Consider the following 19317-nt stretch of genomic DNA (forward strand, 5'->3'; position numbering starts at 1 on the left):
AAACGTGCACTTATTTTGTCGCATAAAATTCTCTTTGACTGTCAATCGAAAGTCAGGTGGTTGCAGATTGGCATAGGGAAAGAAAGAGAGAGAAAAACAGTCCGAGTAATCGGTTTTACAACTACTTTTATTTCGTACTGAAAACTGATTACAATTCCAATTTTATAATGGAATGAAATGCAATTGATGCAATAAAACGATAAAGCGACATGTGTAGAGTAATCAAACGAATACCAATTATTTGATCATTTGCCCATTTCAAACATGCGGAACAAGCGACAGTACAACTGCATCAAATCAGGCTGAACGCGTTTTATCTTTAAGGAATAATTAGATAATATCAATTGGTAATTGGTAAAGTGAGTTCGGATTGGTTCTGTTGTTGAAAATGTGACAAAAAAGACGAACGACAAAACTGCAACGGCGCTCACTGTTGAAATTAAAGTTGTCGGTTTTGTCAGAGATAGCAGCGTACACCGCAATAAAACGTAATTTAGGGGGCCAACAATTTACAATCGGTAGTGCATTGGATTACAAAATATTTGCCATTTGGCTTGTTTGTGTTTAATATCGAATAAGAAATGCTATTTGTCTTCAGTGTGTATTGAGTGTGTTTATTGGTTTAGGTTTTAATATTGTGGGCGCTGCTGCCGAGATCGGCCTATTTCAAGCAAACACTCAAACACTCGTTTGATTGCGCACATTACTTCGGCATTTTCTCTTTATTCAGATATTCGTCTTTTGTATTCTCTCGTTCGAAATGTGTTCTTTTTCATTCTTTTGCACACAACATGGTTCAGCACACCGATAATAATTTCCCCTGCACAGATGGGAATAACATGTTGTAAATGACTAACCTCATTAAAATGCTGAAAAAATATCGTAACCACATTTTGATTATTCGTGCATACACATTGAATGTGTGTATCGAGATTTTGTGCCATGAGTGTGCTGCTACAGTTCATCAACATTTTCTTTGAATCACTGTTGGTTATTTCCTAATCAGAGCGTAATTTAATAAGATGAAACGATGTTTCGTTTAATTTGATCGAATGACGTATGTACGGACAGTTCCGTGACCAAAGCGAGAGAGACCTATTTACACTCGATTTCATTTACTGTTCAAAGACGAAACTGGAACTGAGTCATTAAAACTTTCCGAATTATCTTTTCTTCGAGAGTAACTGTTTCCGTCGGAATATGACGTACATGCGTACTCATTTTACGATTATGAAAAAAAAAAATGTGCGGGTACCAGTGGTACCGTATACCACATACATACGAACAATAGATAAACAATTCAAAGCGCGTAAAAAAGTTGTGGGTTACATTGCACTGAAGCAGAAAAACAAATTTAATTTAAAAACAACAAAAATTAAATCGCGACCACTACACGTGGCACCAGCGCGACTTTAACAGCCCCATAAAAATCATTCTAGCCGCATACTATTTCCAATGCCATGACTTTTAACAGCAGCAAAAGAATTTGTACTTGTACCTTATAACATTGGCGGTCGCGTAAATATCGTCGTCGTCGTCGTCGTTGTAATACAAATATTTTCGCAGTTTCTGGTTGTCTTTTCAAGCACACAATGATAATACTCTGTTGTTGAATAATAACAACGACCACGAAATTGAATGAACAAAAAAAAGAGAGAATAAGTGACGCAAATCCATCGAATGACATATAAGAGATGAGAAAAAGAATGAGACGGTTTTTTTGTTTGTTTCAAATTCTGCACTTACTGGATGTAACACGAGAGTCTGTCAACAGTGCTTTCGCTTCAATATCAATTGTTTCTATGTGCAAAATATCAAATTTCTTCACACTTCTTAGTTTCCAATATAGAAATAATGAACAGAGTTCCACTAAACAGTTTTCACTCGATTTGATTTTAATTCGATGTCAATCCGATCAACACTTGATTCTCGTCAAATTTCCGGAATTTTAAAAAATGATTTCCAAACATTCGAAAGTTTTATACAAATGAACATTTCGATTCACGTGAAACACTGGTTTTTTTCTTTCTCTCAACTTTATACTTCCTCTCTTGTAAAATTCAAAAAACGAACTGACTGACAATATTTAAATCGCTGCGCGCGAGAGGTGCGAGCGTTGAATAAAATGAAAGACAGTGTGTCGTATTTGTTCATTCGCAATATTGCACACACAAATAAAGCGCTATAGCGCGCACATTATATTGTATCACAGCAACACCCATACGAGCGTCATTCACTGTTCGTAATCGGTTTTCTTTCTTCTTCTTTTTTCCGGTTTCGTCGGTTATTTGTTGGGCCGTCGTTTAAAGTTGCCGACTATGAATGAGTGAGCGAACGAAACGAGAGACGACCGACGCTCTTGAGGTGAAATCGCACACGAACACACATCAAATTCCAGTTGATTAACACAAAAACCGATTCACATACACACGCAGTATTATACACATGTATTTAATCTGATATCAATGGAAAAGTGCAAATACACACTCTCATCGTTCAAATCTATGACGAGTGCTTGATCAATTGAATCAAAGCCGGAGTAACGATCCTCTGATAATTCTATTCATCATCTATCGTAGGTTTTTCATTTCTATCACTCACTCACTATGCCATACACAAACACTGTGGAAATAATGAGAAAAAAAAAATTCACTTGTACTATGTACCTCATAATATTATCTATCGACCTGCGTTGTATTGAAACGGTTTGCTTGGTTTAGTGTTTATAAATAAATATGATAATCATGTTAAAAAGGCGAGAAAGAGTGGGAATAACAGCCAGATTACACAATAAAGTCTAATCGAATGGAGAAATATTATAAATGGTCGTTTTCTGTTTGCCACTTTCCAAATCACATGCTCGCCAGATGATGATTAAACGGAACTCTACGTAAATAAATGAGCACTTTCATTCGATGTTTTTCGGTCATTTTGACGATTATCTATGCACTTGGATCCGCTTGACAAGTTGACGGTTAAACAAACCACAGCGAACTGACAACGTTTCATCGCCATTCCATGAAAACTGTCTATGTTATCATAGTGTATATATATATATATGTATATGGCCATCAGCCGAAAGAGGTGAAACGTACATTTAAATGTATTTGTTTTTTCCAAACGTATAATACAAGTAATTAACACTATTAAATTATATGTGTCGTGGTAATGAAGCTTTGCGAATGGGTAAGCGTGTGTTAGGCCGACTATTTTAATTAGACGGTCCAAAGTTTATACATTCAAAACAGAAAAAAAAGAACGAGACAAGTGAAGATCAGACTGACCCGGCGCGGCTTTGTCGTGCATCCTCAATTGGAATTACAAGGAAGAAAATATGATAAGACGATCTCGTGGTCGTCTTTCGCTGGAAAACGTCATTCAAACACACACACACCACACGTGCTCATTTGAATATGAACTGTTGACGAGTGAAAAAAAAATTCCCATGCCTCTCATCTGGAATATTACCGAGATTCATGTTAAGGATTTAAAACAAAAAAAAAACAACAAATTTCACCAGATCCATGTGAATACGTGACATCTGGCATGGTATTCACATGAAAAATCGTCATTTATTCGAGTTTTATATGTTTACACTCATTCATGACGTCTTCATACGTGAAATCATTCTCAGTCCATTCACCAGTCAAATCTCTTTTGGAAAACATCCAATAAACTTGTCAAAGCAAACACATCACGTCCACACCGCTACTATTTTTCAATGCACGTCATTCAGGGCTCATGATCTTAAAAGCAAAAAACTTATTTTCATATGGCTCGTAGCTGGTCTAGAGGTAAATGGTTGGGTATAAATAAAAACGACATCATTGTGATGATCGGAACTGTACCAATAAATTTAAGGAATAAATCGAAACCAGTTTGAAGCCGATGGTTCTTCGTAGATAACATCGTCTTGTTTGTGTTTACATAGAAATCGAGAAAGAAAACCGAACAAAATGTCTAAATATCCAGATCTTTTCGAATGTTTACGTGCATCTCAGCACATCAGGTATTTCCAACGATGTTCGAGAAATGGAATGAGAAAAATCAAAAACAACAACAGCAACACCTTCTAGTAGTTGATTAATTGATTGTCCGAGAGTGAAAACGCAACTTCTATTCACAACACATATAAGTGAAGTTGTTACACTTACTACATACCGATGTTACACTTTAAAAAAATCTTTTTTGTTGTTACACTTTGAAAAAATTCGATTGTGTTGTTTCATTTCAATAAATTTTTTATTTTTGTTTCACTTATATGTGTTGTGAATAGAAGTTGCGTTTTCATTCTCGGACATTCAATTCTAGATCTTGTGTGAGATATTAAGACTTTAAGTGTCTGCTTTTGATATTCACGGCGATTATCTCATCAATTGCCTGCGACGAATTGTCTGCCTAAAGAATCGATCAATAAATTATTGGCAATCTATTGCAATCTCATTATGCATCATGACCAATTCCACTTGATTTATGTTCAAATTGAGATTTATGCTCTCCGCTTTTTTTTTCTTCACTTCTATACATTTCATGCATTTAAATTTTCCCATTTAATGTCATAATAATAACTTAGCAACGACGTAAATAATAGCAAAACTGTGAAAATTGGCTTATGATTTATTTTAGCATGGAATTGGTTTCATCGTACGCAGTTGGAATCTATTCGATCGAAAAGAAGTATACGTCTTGTGTCATGAAATGCACACTGGGCACCGTGCATGCAACAAACGGTATCGAATTGAAGTCAGCGTGTCGCTAGTTTTTTATAGAATACTACGTGGAGTATTTTTTTTTATTGGTTTTGCTTTGCATTTTTATTTATTTTTCCAACACCCAACACTTGTATTTCGATTTGCAGAGGCATTTTTGCAGTTAGTCTTACGTTTCGGTTGTCGTTTTTCTTTTGCGAAAAACCAATATCGCCACGATAAAGATTTGAGAAATTCGAATCAACTTACATATAATCCAACGTGAGATTAATATCAAAGTCCATCCTTCTATCACGTATTTTTAAATATCACATACCTGAAATAAAAGGATAAAACATTGATTAACTTCAATACTTTCTGATTGATGGCAAAATTTACATAAATATGAATTAATATTACAAACAGGTAGTGCGGTATGATTGGGGTTAAAACAAAATTGATTGAATCAAACCAAACGAGTCTAGCCGAATTCTCTGCAATTGTTTAGTTTTACGTAATCGCATTGCATAAAACGATAAAAAAAATTGAATAAAACAAAGTGCGACAAAAATATTTAACATCGTTAACATGCATAATTCGCTCAATTGAAACGACTGAGTCGGACGCAGAGGCAAAAAAAAAATGTTAATGCGAATGAATTACAGCAATTGGCATCAAACCGCATGTATTTCTCTGTTTAAATTCGACTTGATCAAGTAACGGTTTTGTCGTTGCACTCATGCAAAGCCAACAACATTGCTGAAATCATGAAGTCACATTTAATACGTTTGCACTTGTCATATGTGAAGCACGTGATGAAAAAGGTTAACGTTTTTTTTTTAAACAATTCCTATTCGCAAATTATCAAGACGATTGATTTAATGTTCTAAATAGGCTGTAATCGGTTAAAATTTGCCGGTAACTTTCCAAATCGAAAGATGTTATATTTTTGTTTCGGCGAGAGCTATAAAGGAAAAAAACGCGTTTAAAATATTTTCTTGGCTTGAATTCCGTTACCTTTTTCTTAAGCGATGCCCTCTCTTTCGGCTGAATAATGTAAAGATCAACAATACCCAGCAAGCAGTCGTCACAACGACATACGTCTTCACCGAGCATCGACGATGTGCAGGAGCCAATGCTCGAAACTGAATCCATTGAATCGGTTCGAAGCAATCGACGACCAAGCAATCCACCACCTTCAGCCGAGGCGGCCTCGATTTTTTTAGCCAACAGTAGTTCCATAAGTGTTTTTGGACGCGTCGACGGTGACGAATTACAAAACGTCATTTTGACAAGTTTTCTGTTACTTTCAAATGTATTTTAGTACAATCGACGAAAAAAAAAAGCTCCGTGTTTCTTTTGGATCTGCGTCAATAAAATCCATCAAACATTAATTTCGTATAACATGAAATAAGCGCAGAAAATATCTGTTTATTGGAACAGATGCAATATCTCAACGACGATCAAATATTTGCAATAAAAATGACGTTAATCAGATGATTTTAGATGATTAGGTAAAACGGATTTTTTTTTCTACATATTTCGAATCTATTGAGCCAGACTCGCATTTTCAATGAGCCAATAAACTTTATCAACATATATATCAATAAAGAAATGAGATAGGCCTTGAATTGGTGTATTGAGATTTGTCTTGTTCCTCGTAATGACTGCAAACGGTTGGCATGTTCGTTTCCATCCAAAATTGGATGTGCTCAGTTGACAGGATAATTTCTGCATTTGGACTTGTTTTTCACTAGTGCTCGCAATATTTTATGGACGTTAATTAAGCGTAAGCAATTGAAATGATTGAGATTGGTCTCAACATTGATAAATGATTCTTTTACCCATTCATGGAATCTCCTGTGAGATTAATTCATTGGGTGGGAAGGACTACCAATATCAAACGATATGTGTCCACCTGTAATTTTAATTACAAATGAATCGGCTGTCAAATAAAAAACCGCTTGTAGGAGCTACATTTGCCATTGACTATAATTGGCGTTCAATTCAAATCGTTTCAATTTATTTACGCTTATTCCGTGACGCGAGTAAATTAACGCCACTTTGGTCAAATTGTGTTTTTAAAAAAATAAATTAACCGATGCAAACGAGTAATAAATAACACATTTGTTATAATTTCAGTCATACAGTTGGAGAGCGGGTCTTCAATTGAAATGATTACATTTGGAAAAAGTGCGAAAACCAATCATGAACGCTTCCATTTTAATGCAGAAAAAAAAGCTATGTATTTATCAGGCGGCTGGAGTAACTGGAAAAGAGTGCACCTAAATGCTCGCCGAGACGCCGAATGCAAACTGTGAGCGGAGCGGAACGTGACATGTTGCAGTCGGCAATAAATGGGCGGAAAGCATAAATAATCGCATATAATCGGTTATTTAATGTAATCCACTATTTTCATGTTCGAGCACTGCTTAACACAACATGCGTGCATTCGCACATAATTTATGAGTGTCACACTAAAAGTAATAGGTAAGCAACAACCGCGTGTCTATGATTTCTTTCAGTTTACTTGGGCTTGTAAACGTTTTTTCGTCGCGCTTAGCTGTTTTTGTTGTTGTTGCTGTTGTTACTGCTGCTGCCATTTTTTTTCCAGTACAGAGGGGGCGGTATTTTACAACAAGCATTTATTTTGCTGCACCGGAATGAGAAGCAGTTAACCATTTGCAATCAGATTAAATTATTCGATTTTAATTTGTTTAACTCGGTTTTGTTTATTGACCAAAAGAGTATGCTGCATGCATGGGCTTTCGGTCGCTGAATAGTCACGGAGACATTGAGATACAACAACACCAACAAATGAGCGTATGGAACGATCAGTATCTACATGCGTTACGTTTTGCTTCGGAAAAATATGTGACATTATTTTTTTGGTTATTTCAAGTGAACTTCTGCTCCGATGCATTGACGTCACATTGCTTTTATCAAAACTTTCGATCAACGTCGAAATACGAATTCGAGTTACATTTACAAATTCGATTGAACTGTCCGCGAACTCCAATTACGCTTTCAATTTATTCAATGATTTTTATCTGTATTCGCGGGGCGACATAATTGTTTATTGAAACATCAAATGACACGCGGGCTCACTCTTTCGTTTCACATTCTATATTTAAAACTGAATTTGTTGACATGACGTTGACACCGAAAATTATATGTTTTGTATAAATAAATTGCATGGAAACGTCAATGGTCATGTAAATTACTTAATCACTGCACACGAACTATGTGCGCGCAAACCGAAAATCGTCGTTCGCTGATTTTTTTCCACTGAAATCTACAAGTGGTTTCAGATAAGAGATTCATATTTGATCGCAGCAAAAGAGATAATATTGCTCTTCACGAGATTAATACAGGAAACAGGTAAATTCCAGAGGTACACAGTAAACAGTTGTTGAGTTGGCAAATAAAGAAATTTATCGGCTTCAAAGAATGCAACAGAAACATGTACTTGAAGAATGTAGGAGTTGTCGATGATGACAGCTCCACTTAAAGTGACAGCACAAAATGATAAACTCCCTTGCAAAGAGACCACACGCAAATATTCTTATTATATGTTTGAATGCCTTAAAACTGGCTTCAAATAACTCAAGATTCGCTCTATCACATTTTTTTTTCACAAAAAAACTGGTAGGCGTCAATTTTCAACGTAGAAATTGAAAATATTGAATATCAAACGAGCTCATTCGTGTGTCCGTAATTCAGGAGGCGATTGCCTTTCCTCGGGCAAGCATTAAAATAAATGAAGAAAATGATAAATGTGTGCAAGTGTGAGTGAGCGAGTGAGTTCGTGTGTTTGGCAGAGTCGAATGCTAAAATCTTCGACAAACAGACTCCCATACATTTCCCCATAGTTGCGATTTTTCAAAACTGAAGCTGCTTGCACAGCGCCAACTGAAAGCGCATAAAATTTTATTGATTTTTACGAGACAAATTATTAATATTTCTGCAGACACTTTAATCAGTGCACTTAAATTGGCAGTGCCTGAGCGAGTGAATAAAATCGGAGCAGTCGAATGCGAGCAGCGAAAAAAAAGGTAGAAAAACATTTACCTACATGAGCAAATAACTTCGCGAAACCATTTGAATTTTATGTAAATTTTTATCAACTCCAACGGTAAAATGGATTAAATTGCAGACGTCTGGCTGGTTTTGTCGATATACCATTCCATGTTTACAGTTTGTGTTTCTCGTGCAATTTCAATTGCATCGAAACTTACGTCGAAACGCATTTTCGCCCAGAGTTTGAGATGTGGTTTCAGTTTTTCTTTTCAAACTGTTTTTTTTTTCTTGTGCAACGCATTGAAAATAACAAATTGGAGATGTTACGAAAAATAACCTATGCATAAGGAATTCAGTGCGTGTATGATATTATAATAACAATTTCAATGGAATATTTGGGTTTGTTCAAATAATCACATTTTGCATTGTTATTCATTCTCCGATCGTGTTCTCAATCAACTGAAAATGCTCCGTTCCAATTATCGTCTGTATTCGAAATATGAAAATGTGCGCCTAATTTTCATGTCAATGACACAACCAACAGTCATGTGATGCTTTTCTGTTGTTTTTTTTTTTCTTTGTGCAATTGACATTCCAAAAAAAGAAAGACAATCAAAATTGAAACACGCACAAACAACTTAAATGTATTGATTTCTAAAATAACGTTGACTGCTCAGAACGATTTTGCGTCATATCTTGCCAATATTTAGTCGACGGGTGTATTTCATGTTATGCAAAATATGGTTAATCCAAACCGAACGATTATAAATTAAAAATCACTATGAGTTTAAATTTGAAAACTGTTTTGTAATAATTCAAATGTCACACAAAATTAAAACGGCAAAAAGCGGCGGGAAATCAACAGGAAACACACATATTCATGCAAATATTCGGATTACAATTTGCGTCACTAATGATAAATAATGTTGCGATTTTATTGCTTTGATCGTTCACAGTTCTATTCAAGTTTTACTATTCAATTCGGCAGTTTACCACAAATGCGTATGTTGATTATAACAAAGAAGAAAGAAAAAGTTGAATCAAATCTTCACACGCAAAAAAAAAACGGTTATTTTAAATCAAGAACAGACGTAGTCAATGGGAGCTCGAAATAAAATTGTGGATACCGTAGCGCTTCGATTAGAATAGTTTCAGAGTTCGCGAATCACTGAATCAATGGCTACAAAGTAAACAAGCTGAAACGCCGCCGAGTCTCATGCAAAACGTGTCGGCACAGCGAAAGCAACGACCACAGAATCTCTCACAGTCGATCGCGTAAGTTTGTTTGTTGTGTGTACGAATCCAGTGTCTTATTCCTCCTATTGCTTTGACTATTCGGTCATTCTGGCTGCGAGTGATACTTTTTTTTTTGCTTCTCCTTCTTCTTCTTCTTCTTCTCCTCGCATTCTCTCTCTCTTTCTCTCGATTGCTATTTTCTTACATAAATTTCATGTCCGCAAACTCATTGTGTCGCATTTTCACAAATCAGTCTCATTTTATCGCCAAGCATTTTTGACCATACGTGTACACATGGCTACGGGTTTGCTCGACTGTAACGACTCGACGTCGTCAATATACATATGTAAATACAATATTTAACATTGCGAATAAATGAACAAGCAGAAAAGCCATACACACGAAAATTAAAATGATTATAGTACGAGTTTGTTTCTCGCTTGACGGACAATAGAGTGAGCGGCCACTTTTTGAGTTATGATCATCTGTGCCAAGGCAATGATTTCAACGCATTGATAACGTACACCTTTGCTCGTGTCTCTTCATTTCTTCCTTTCTCGTATTTCGTTCGCAGCCAAAATGTAACGCGTGTGCAGATGACAACACAGAACATTGGCCATTCGTCGTGAACTGCGTCAGAAAACTTCTGTGAAAGGTTTTAAAAAAAATGGAAATCAAATCAAATTTATGAATATAAACATGATACATATAAACTGACGATCGTCCATAGTAGAAATGAAGAGAAGAAGAAAAAACGTGTGGCGTCTTATAATTTGCTCATAATCTCTTGATTGAAATCGATTTAAATAATTTAAGGTCAAGTTTTATTGGTGAGCTTCGCAACAGTCAGAGTCAATTAATGATGTATATAACTTTCAGTTCATTCAATTTTGAATAATTTAAGATTCACTTTCGGCCCAAAACAGGAGAAATAGTTCAGGTTCCATGTTTCCATATGGATCAAATATTTTATACAAATCAATTTGCATTTGAATAATGCCGCTGTTCGGCGTGAATTAAAAAGTGGTTTTAGTGACGTCAATCGGGGCGATGTATCAGTGCGGTGCGCTGCTTCGACGTAGTGTTTTAATTTGGACATCGTGACATTGATCTTTTGTCTAAGATTATGCTTTCAGTTCAATTAGAAATTTCAATTTATTTTCTTTGGATGTGTGTTGTTGAACACATACAAAATAAATTTATCTGTGAAGACTTCGTCCAGAACAAAGGTTTATTCGTTGTTTTGATTTTTGAAGTACTTCCTATTTACGGTTTTACCTCGACACTAAATTATATTGCGTATGTGCTCAGTTCAATCATCCAAAGACAGTTAAATTATTTCCCTGAAATTCACATCCGTTCTTCTGCGCATCTGCGCACAGCAAAAAAAAAAGATAAATCATAAACACTATGTGAATGTGAGGATCTTCAACTCGAGAAAATTACTTGAAATAATATCTTTATATTGCTGTCGAATGACACAGAAAAAAAAAACGGCCGACTCAGCACTTTAAATCTTCATACACGTATGGCATTTTATACGAAATAATTTCAGCGGTTGCGATGTCAAACTCGTTTGTTAATTTTCAATATCCTCCGTTTTGCATGCCGACACACCACCGCCAATCTGTCTGTCGCACCATCAGCCCAACGGCATTTACACGTATGTGAATCGGTGCCGCCGATCGTTAAGAAAAATGAAGCAGTCAACATCAATTTATACGTTTCGATGAGCTCTTAATATCACACTTCCAACGTAATGCCATAATGACACAGTACATTAATCACACCGGTAATTTTGCAAGCCAGCCTCTTTCTTTTCCTCTGCGTGTCAACAAACAACTTATTGAGTATGGTTCATTCTGTAGCGGCCATTTTTCTTTGATATCAGCAGGCCATTTTATCAGGACTTCCTCTCCCATACATTTTTTTCAAAGTGAAACTACGATATGGAGACTATATTTATTGGAAGCTGTTATATTGTTGCAGTGTTACATACATATACGTGAGTAAACAAAAAATTCCGGTTCACGTAAACGAAAAATATGTAGCGGATTAGTATTTTTTTAATGAAATGGGGTTGCACCTCTGAAGAGGATGAGTCGAACCACATATGATTCGACTTTTAAATTGCCTCCATTATATCATAAACTCAAGTGATAAAAAGACTTTGACATTATTCAACTATGTATCTATTTTTGGCAGCGCATTTAAATTGCATTAGTTATGCTAATTAATCGGCTAATTACCATGTATATTATTTGATAACATAAAAAATAAATGGGATACAAATTATGAAATAAACAGTTGCAAAAACAACAATATATGATTATGATGTGTGATTATGAAGTGTATATATAAAAGCGCCCGAATGTAGGCAGCACCGAGTCGAATGGGTTGATAATAGATTGTGCGAATTGTAGAGCTTGAATTATGTTATTTATGATATGTTATCAGTTATTGATCATAAAATGTGCTGCCAAATTAAATCATATTTTGAAATGGACATATGAACGGAAATTTTTTGGTATCATAATACATTACAATTTCGAAAAGAAACAAAAAAAAAACATAAGTTCAATTAAAGTGAATATGAAACGCAATTTCGTGTCACATAATATACAAAAAGTCACTTGATGTGGAGAAGTTCATTGATTATGATTCGTTGGTTGGATGTAAATAGTGAAGGAGACTGCCTTGGTACACATATTCAAAATCAAGATAACAGTTAACACTATCATTTATCTCACCAACGTAATCTGCCTGATATTTTTTTCGATGTTTTTTTTTTGTTGGAACATTTTCAGTATCTATCAGTGGAACAATAAAAAGGAAACAATAAAGATGTGCGTCATCAAATAAAGTAGATGATCGAGCTCATTTGTAAGCAACAACCATCAGATCGATGGAATGATTTAAGAGATCGATCTATAAGAAAAATTCAGTCTACAACTTGATTATTTTAACAATTTGTATAATCTCTCGCTTAACGATTTAACATACTCCCAAATAGATACAATACTGACTAAGACATATGATCAAAAAAAAAGTATCGAGCTACGCGTCCGCATACAATAAAACATTTATGGAAGTGTTGCTCTTGGTTGTGTGGTATAAAAATATCACATTGGCCATAAACTTTATGGTGGTTATCAATTACGCTGCGATGACGTACACAATGCAGGCCACCTATTGAATTAATCTAATTTTTCTTTCTGTTCTGAAATAGAATATGCAAATCAACACTGAATGTCGCTTGTATTTGTCTCGGGGGATTTTACCATTCGCATCCAATGTAAAACGATCTACTATAAGCGATAAATTCTTAATGCCAAACAACGTGAGAACATACTCTCCAGCAGACAAGTTTAATTATAGAAACGCGAAAAATGCCCAGAGTTTTAACGTAAATGATTGAAGAAAAAAACGAAATGATCGATTAAAAAAGTTTATCTTTGACAGAAACACACACATACAAAAATAGCCATTGATTGATACAAGCAAAAGCACGACAAAGGTGTATCGTACTATCATCATCGGCATTTTATGTTCTATATTTCAGGGCTTGTGTGACGCATTCAACAACTGAATAAAAAACGTTAAATTATTCATTTTGAAAATGTGAACCTTAAATGGCACCGTTTGCTGTCTTTATTTTTAGATCACAAATAAATATAGACAAAAGACGAAAGCCAATCCAGCATAAAATTGGCTAATGCTGACGTCTGAAAAAGTAATTTATAACTTTTACTCAACTTTGCTACCTAATCGGAGCAAGGAACTGAATTTTTTAATAGAAACGATCATTTAATGTGTGATTTCTTTTCATTTGTGGATGAATGATTTCACGGTTGACCTCGACCATTATGGAACGCCGACACTCAAATGCAAAAAAAAAAAAAACAAAAAAAATTGTTAAACGAGTAAATAGTCAACCAGAATGTGTCAGAAATGGAGTGAAGCGCAGAAATAAATAGTAAACAAATAAAATAATGAACGCTTCTTATTGTTTTGTCAATCTGCTGTAACCTGATAAGCGGTGTGCTATCGTCAAATATTTATCGAATCAACGAACACATTGCTGGTGCAATTTGGTCATGCAATGAAAATTTGCTGGTATTTGTACTTCATTGGACCATTCAATCAAGTAAACAAAATATGGTTTGTGATCAATTCGAAAAGTGGCGCCATTTCGGTTTCGGTATGGCAAATGATCCCACATTTTGTTTGGTTTGAGCACGTCGCCTAGTGCTTCAACAACATCACATTGATATATATCAGCACTTCGCGCAAAACATGGTCATCTTTGACGTCAAACCACACTAACACACAAGCACTCGTTCGAAATAAAAAAAAAAAACGTCTGTGTAAACATGTGAGAGCTCTTGTTTTTATATTCTATCGACATTCCTGATTTGGCTTCAATGTTTTTTTTCTTTGTCTCTTTTGAGTTCGCATCACATAAGCAAAACTTAAGGCCAAAACATATTCGAACAATCGTCGAAATTGCCAACGAGTGACAGAGTTTATTGGTTTTCTGTGTATTTCCCATGCATATGCTATTGATCTCATTGATAACGTTTCATTTAGCTCGAACACATACAGTTCAACGAACAAACGTGTATAAAAGATGATCCACATTCGATCAGGTGAGCACAACGTTAGCAGTAAACGGAATTCCGTCAGCACTTCAGCTCGTTGCCATACGAAGATTTTTCTTTTCTTTTACGGTTAATGTCAATTCAGTGCGATTTTATTTGCTGCCATTAATTGGCTTCTTTCTCGTCATGCGAGTGATAAACGGGCCAATTTTTATTTTAAAATGTCTTATCAACGACTCCAAAAATAAATTTTTATGTATGTATGCATGTTCAAGAAGAACGAGCTCAACGTATTAAAGTGGATAATCGAATGCATGTGTCGCAACGATGCACCACATTAAAACCAGATGACGAAGAGAGAAAATAAATAAGAAACTCACAGAGATAGTGAATTTTTGCAGCATGAAAAAGCGGCTTTCGTTGCGGTCGCGCAACGTGTCGAGTCAATTGAAGAAGAGAAGAGACCGAAAAAAAAACGTAAGTTTGATTTAGAGCCTTTCATTGATCAGCACAACTGTATACAACAAGTTGAACAATATACCTCTTAACGTCGAATGAAGCTGAATCAAATCCACACCCATATACCAGCATCGTAAACAATACGAATCGAAGACCGACCACTTTATATTCATTTCAGTATGTAGTGTGTGTGTGTGTGCGCGCGAGAGAGAGAGAGGGAGAGTGAGTGAGAGAGCTCTAAAGTGCGGAACAAATTCATTGACGTCATACTAAAGTTTTTAATCATATTTTATTGTACGTATGCCAAGCCATCGAATTCATTTGGCTTATTCATATGCTTATGAATTTGTATGGTGGTTTTTATGTTGCCGCAAACGGCTGCATACGACGCACTCATGTGAAATAAAAACGATATGAAGATGGGCTGATACTGATCACAGGAAACGATTCAACCTGGTGAATGGTTCTATTTTTGAAACGAAAACAAACAAAATCGAATGTATTGAATGTATTGAATTCGACAAAGTGGCAAACTATTTTTTTTTGGTTTCTAATCATTGACTATGCCTCTAATTGTAGGCTTGTGCACAGAAATGCACAGGCTGCAAATAAATTCTAACACGAAATAACTAGGGGTTAGACACCAATTTCTAGTATAGCTAGTTTGTTCAAATCGGTTCAAATATGCGTTTAGTTTCTTCTAGTATACAAGCAGAAACGCAAATATTCTGCTAGTATTTCTAGTATCGTACCATTGCTTCTTCCATAAGTATAGCATTGCCAATGCATTTCCTTTGGAAGGATTAACGGTACTTTTTGTAAACAAAACATTTGAACTCCATAAGCAAAGCATTGGCAGTATATTTTAAATGGAAGAATTTGTCCATATTAAAACCACTGGCAATGCTATTGATTAATGGAAGAGGCATCACTCATTTTTTTTCACAAATATTCTTCTAGTAACTTCTAGTATGCTCAATTTTTGCTAGTTTTCTTCTAGTGTTATTTCGTGTCTACCCCCTAGCGAAATAATGAAAAAGTACTTAATGATAGATTTCAAAGTGAATGTAATATTTTGGTGCACGAAAAAAAAAACATCAAATTCTATATTTAGGAATGGGATCAAATGGAAGATGATTTGGTATCGCAAAGCAAATAAGGTTCCATGAAAGACAGGCAATTGTTGCCAGCAATTTAATTGTATTGCATTAAAATACGTAATGAATAATTGAGTTCGCTGTATTCTAAACAATCTACTTGAATTGATAACGTAATGAATATAATGCGAATGCGTCAATCGCTATTGAAACTGGATTTAAGTTTTTTAATTATATTTAATTATAAACAGTCTGAGCGATCGATCGACGTTCTGATGAATGCGCACAACGTATAAACACTCTAGTAAAAGTAATCGATGATGAACGGATCGCGTGCAAACTGTTGATTCTCTCTCTCTCTCTCTCTCTCTCTCTCGCTCTATCTGTGTGTTCTAGTATGGGTTGAACAATCAATTTCGATTGATGATATCGAAGTATTGTTTGCTTGAAATGAATCTGGGCTTTATTTGAGTGCGATCGGGAGCGGCAAAGTTTGAATTCCAGATACATTATAGACAAATACGTACACACCCAATAAAAGTCTAGAGAAAAATCGTTTTGCATTCGTTTTCTTCTGGTTTAGCAATAAATTGCTCATTGAAACGTATGCATAATTGATTGGGCAAGTGAATATAGAAGCTACTTATGCTGTAAGTTAATGGCCCGCAAATTCAATCAATTTGCAATTGGTTCTTGACTCATATTTGTTTTACTGCATTACGTTACGTTACGTGCAACAAATGCATTAGTACTTCTAATGTTTGAGTCGGATTTTGCGCACCAAACAGACTAGATTACATGCAACAGTTTGTAATCAATGCCAATCATTGATGCCAGGTATCACTATCAATATAGTATTTCGATTGTGGTTCCAGCAAAAAGACACACTCCATATGGAAAATGATAACCAATAACCGCAAAAAGTGATGCGAATGCTCATTGGGTAAACTAAATAAACCAAAAACCACATGTTTCAGTCGGGCGTTTGTTCTTTCCTTTGTGTGTGTTGAGAGAACGATACAATGAATTGATCATAACAAAGACACGCGTCATTTTCCCCTTTCAGTAGAATGAATATGAGTCGAAAAAAAAAACGTTTTCTGTTTTCCCGAAATGATGACTAATGCGAAAGAATTTGTTCAAATATTTATTTAGTTTGGAAACAAATGTGGACACGAAGCAGCAGCAACAACAAAAAACGCGACAATGAATTGAAATAATGAAAATTAACCGTAATAAATTGCATGCACACACGAAAATTAAAGTTAATCCGCGTCAGTAATGAAGTCAAATGACATGTAATCTATTCGCTGACGTCTTTCAATGGGTTAAATTGCGAAATGAATCGTATCGAATATATTGAGAAATTGTGCAAAAAAACAATAAGCAGAAAAAAAAAATTGGCGACAACATGAAAAAGCACTTGAATAACAATTAAGTACGGAAGTTCAAAAATAAAATTTATGGCCATCGTGCGTTAACAAAATTTGATTGGTGTCGAGTTGACCATCGTTATTATGTTACCCGATATTCAAGCTTTTTTTTCGCCCCATGTTGATTGCGTAAATGAAATGTTCGTAATATGCAAAAACAGCCATGTGTTCAAAGCCATTCTCTTTATCCACTATTTCATAAAATAACAAAAATGCTGCATGTAACGACTGATTGGCACAAATACGTGGGAATTAATCCCACAAATTCTTAAAATAAACACCTCAATTACGCATTTGCAAATTACAGAGAATATCGGAATGGACCTCGATTAAGGTTCATTCTTGTTTTACACACACTACGGAAAACAAAAACAAGAACAAAAAAGCTTCAGATAAAAAAAAAACGCCTTTGAGAAATGCTAAATAGCGCTTTGAGATTTGTTTTGTCTAATTTGAAACAATGACTCCGGATTGAGATGTTCTTATCATGTACGATTAAAAATAACCGTTTGTGATGTGCTCGTCCGGCGTTGGATTGAATGAAAGGAAGTCATTTTGGAAACATTGTGAAATGAATGGTTGTCGCGCGCGCGCGCGTGGTAAGAGATTTCTTTTATCTCAATTTCTGTGCCACAATTAATCGGGGACGTTATAAATACACACATAAATTTAACATTTTAGCTATTTCTGCGAAAGTTATAGAAAACCCTATGATATAATTTAAAATCATTTCAGAATGTATTCTAAAGCTGTGGTGGCTTATCTCATGAACCCATGACAAATGCAGCAGTTTTAAGATTTTTCTGTAGCAGACAATAGCAAAAACAACTGTATCACATCGGTTGCGCGATTATTGTTGAATCACATGGACACAGTTGCTCTCTCTCTCTCCCTCTCCCTCTCTCTCTCTCTCTATTCTGTGCACGAAATTTGTGGAAAAATTTAGTTCATAAAGGAGGGACTCATAAAAATGTCAGAGGATTATATGAGCTGATAAACTGAATTTTTATCTATGGTTTAAATGCTTTTTGCCAGACATTATCGTTAACTCGAACGATTAACATCCAAACAAAGAGTGAGAGAGAGAGAGAAAAAAAAATCGAGGACGGCGCATATGAATGCAGATAAAATAATTTATTTCGCGCGAATGACGTTAGTTGGATTGATTTGTTTCTTTTTATTTCGTATGCAGCCTTATTTTTGTGTGTGGCTTTTCTACGCGATAAGATAAGAGTTTAACGTTGGTTACGTTACTTTCAGGTCTGTGATAAGTCGAATGTTGGAGTTAATATTTTAATTGCAGTAAAAATATGTGCATACATTGCACAATGCAGTAAATACGAGATTAGTGGGTCTGTGCATTGTTTGGAAATACAAACAAAGCATTTGGTGGCAGTTCATCGTTTTGCCAATATTTAAACATTATTATTATTTTTCCCACCTGAAGTTGATTGAGATCATTGCCACTGGGATCGCGTGCCCATACATGATGATGCCAAATGAATTAGAGTGTAAAGAATTTTATGGCACACAGTAAATAACAAAAAAAAAACACCGACACATTTCGATTCTCTCATTTTCTAAAACGCAAAATGTCGGCCACAGAACGGTTCAATCCAAAATGAAAATTTCATTTAAACAGACATTCTTTTGTTGAAACACAAACATGAAAAAGCAATAGCAACGACATCACAACAACAACAAAAAATAAAAAGAGAATAATAGATGTGATGAAATGTTATTACATTGACAACCAATAAAAAAAAAACAACAATGACAAAAA

The 19317-nt window shown here is 35.2% G+C and overlaps 1 protein-coding gene across 4 annotated transcripts in view; it reads right to left on the minus strand.

The window, feature by feature from the left end:
- LOC129565081 (inositol-trisphosphate 3-kinase B-like) overlaps positions 1-15370 on the minus strand; it is a 25131-nt gene extending 9761 nt beyond the window's left edge. The window contains exons 1-2 of one of the 4 annotated variants that reach the window (XM_055439479.1): positions 9702-9873; positions 5706-6053 (exon numbers count right to left, since the gene is read on the minus strand). In XM_055439479.1, the coding sequence (XP_055295454.1) occupies positions 5706-5975 (270 nt within the window). In that variant the 5' untranslated portion in view covers positions 5976-6053; positions 9702-9873. Of the gene's footprint in view, positions 1-1498; positions 1604-1746; positions 3016-5705 lie in introns of those variants that run through there. The other 3 variants (XM_055439457.1, XM_055439468.1, XM_055439449.1) reach the window with 3 other exon arrangements.
- Between the last annotated feature and the right edge of the window lie 3947 nt (positions 15371-19317).

Source organism: Sitodiplosis mosellana, unplaced genomic scaffold (genome assembly GCF_009176505.1).
Source record: "Sitodiplosis mosellana isolate CC-2019 unplaced genomic scaffold, AAFC_SMos_1.0 Smas_scaffold_1, whole genome shotgun sequence".
Classification (NCBI taxonomy): Eukaryota; Metazoa; Arthropoda; class Insecta; order Diptera; family Cecidomyiidae; genus Sitodiplosis; species Sitodiplosis mosellana.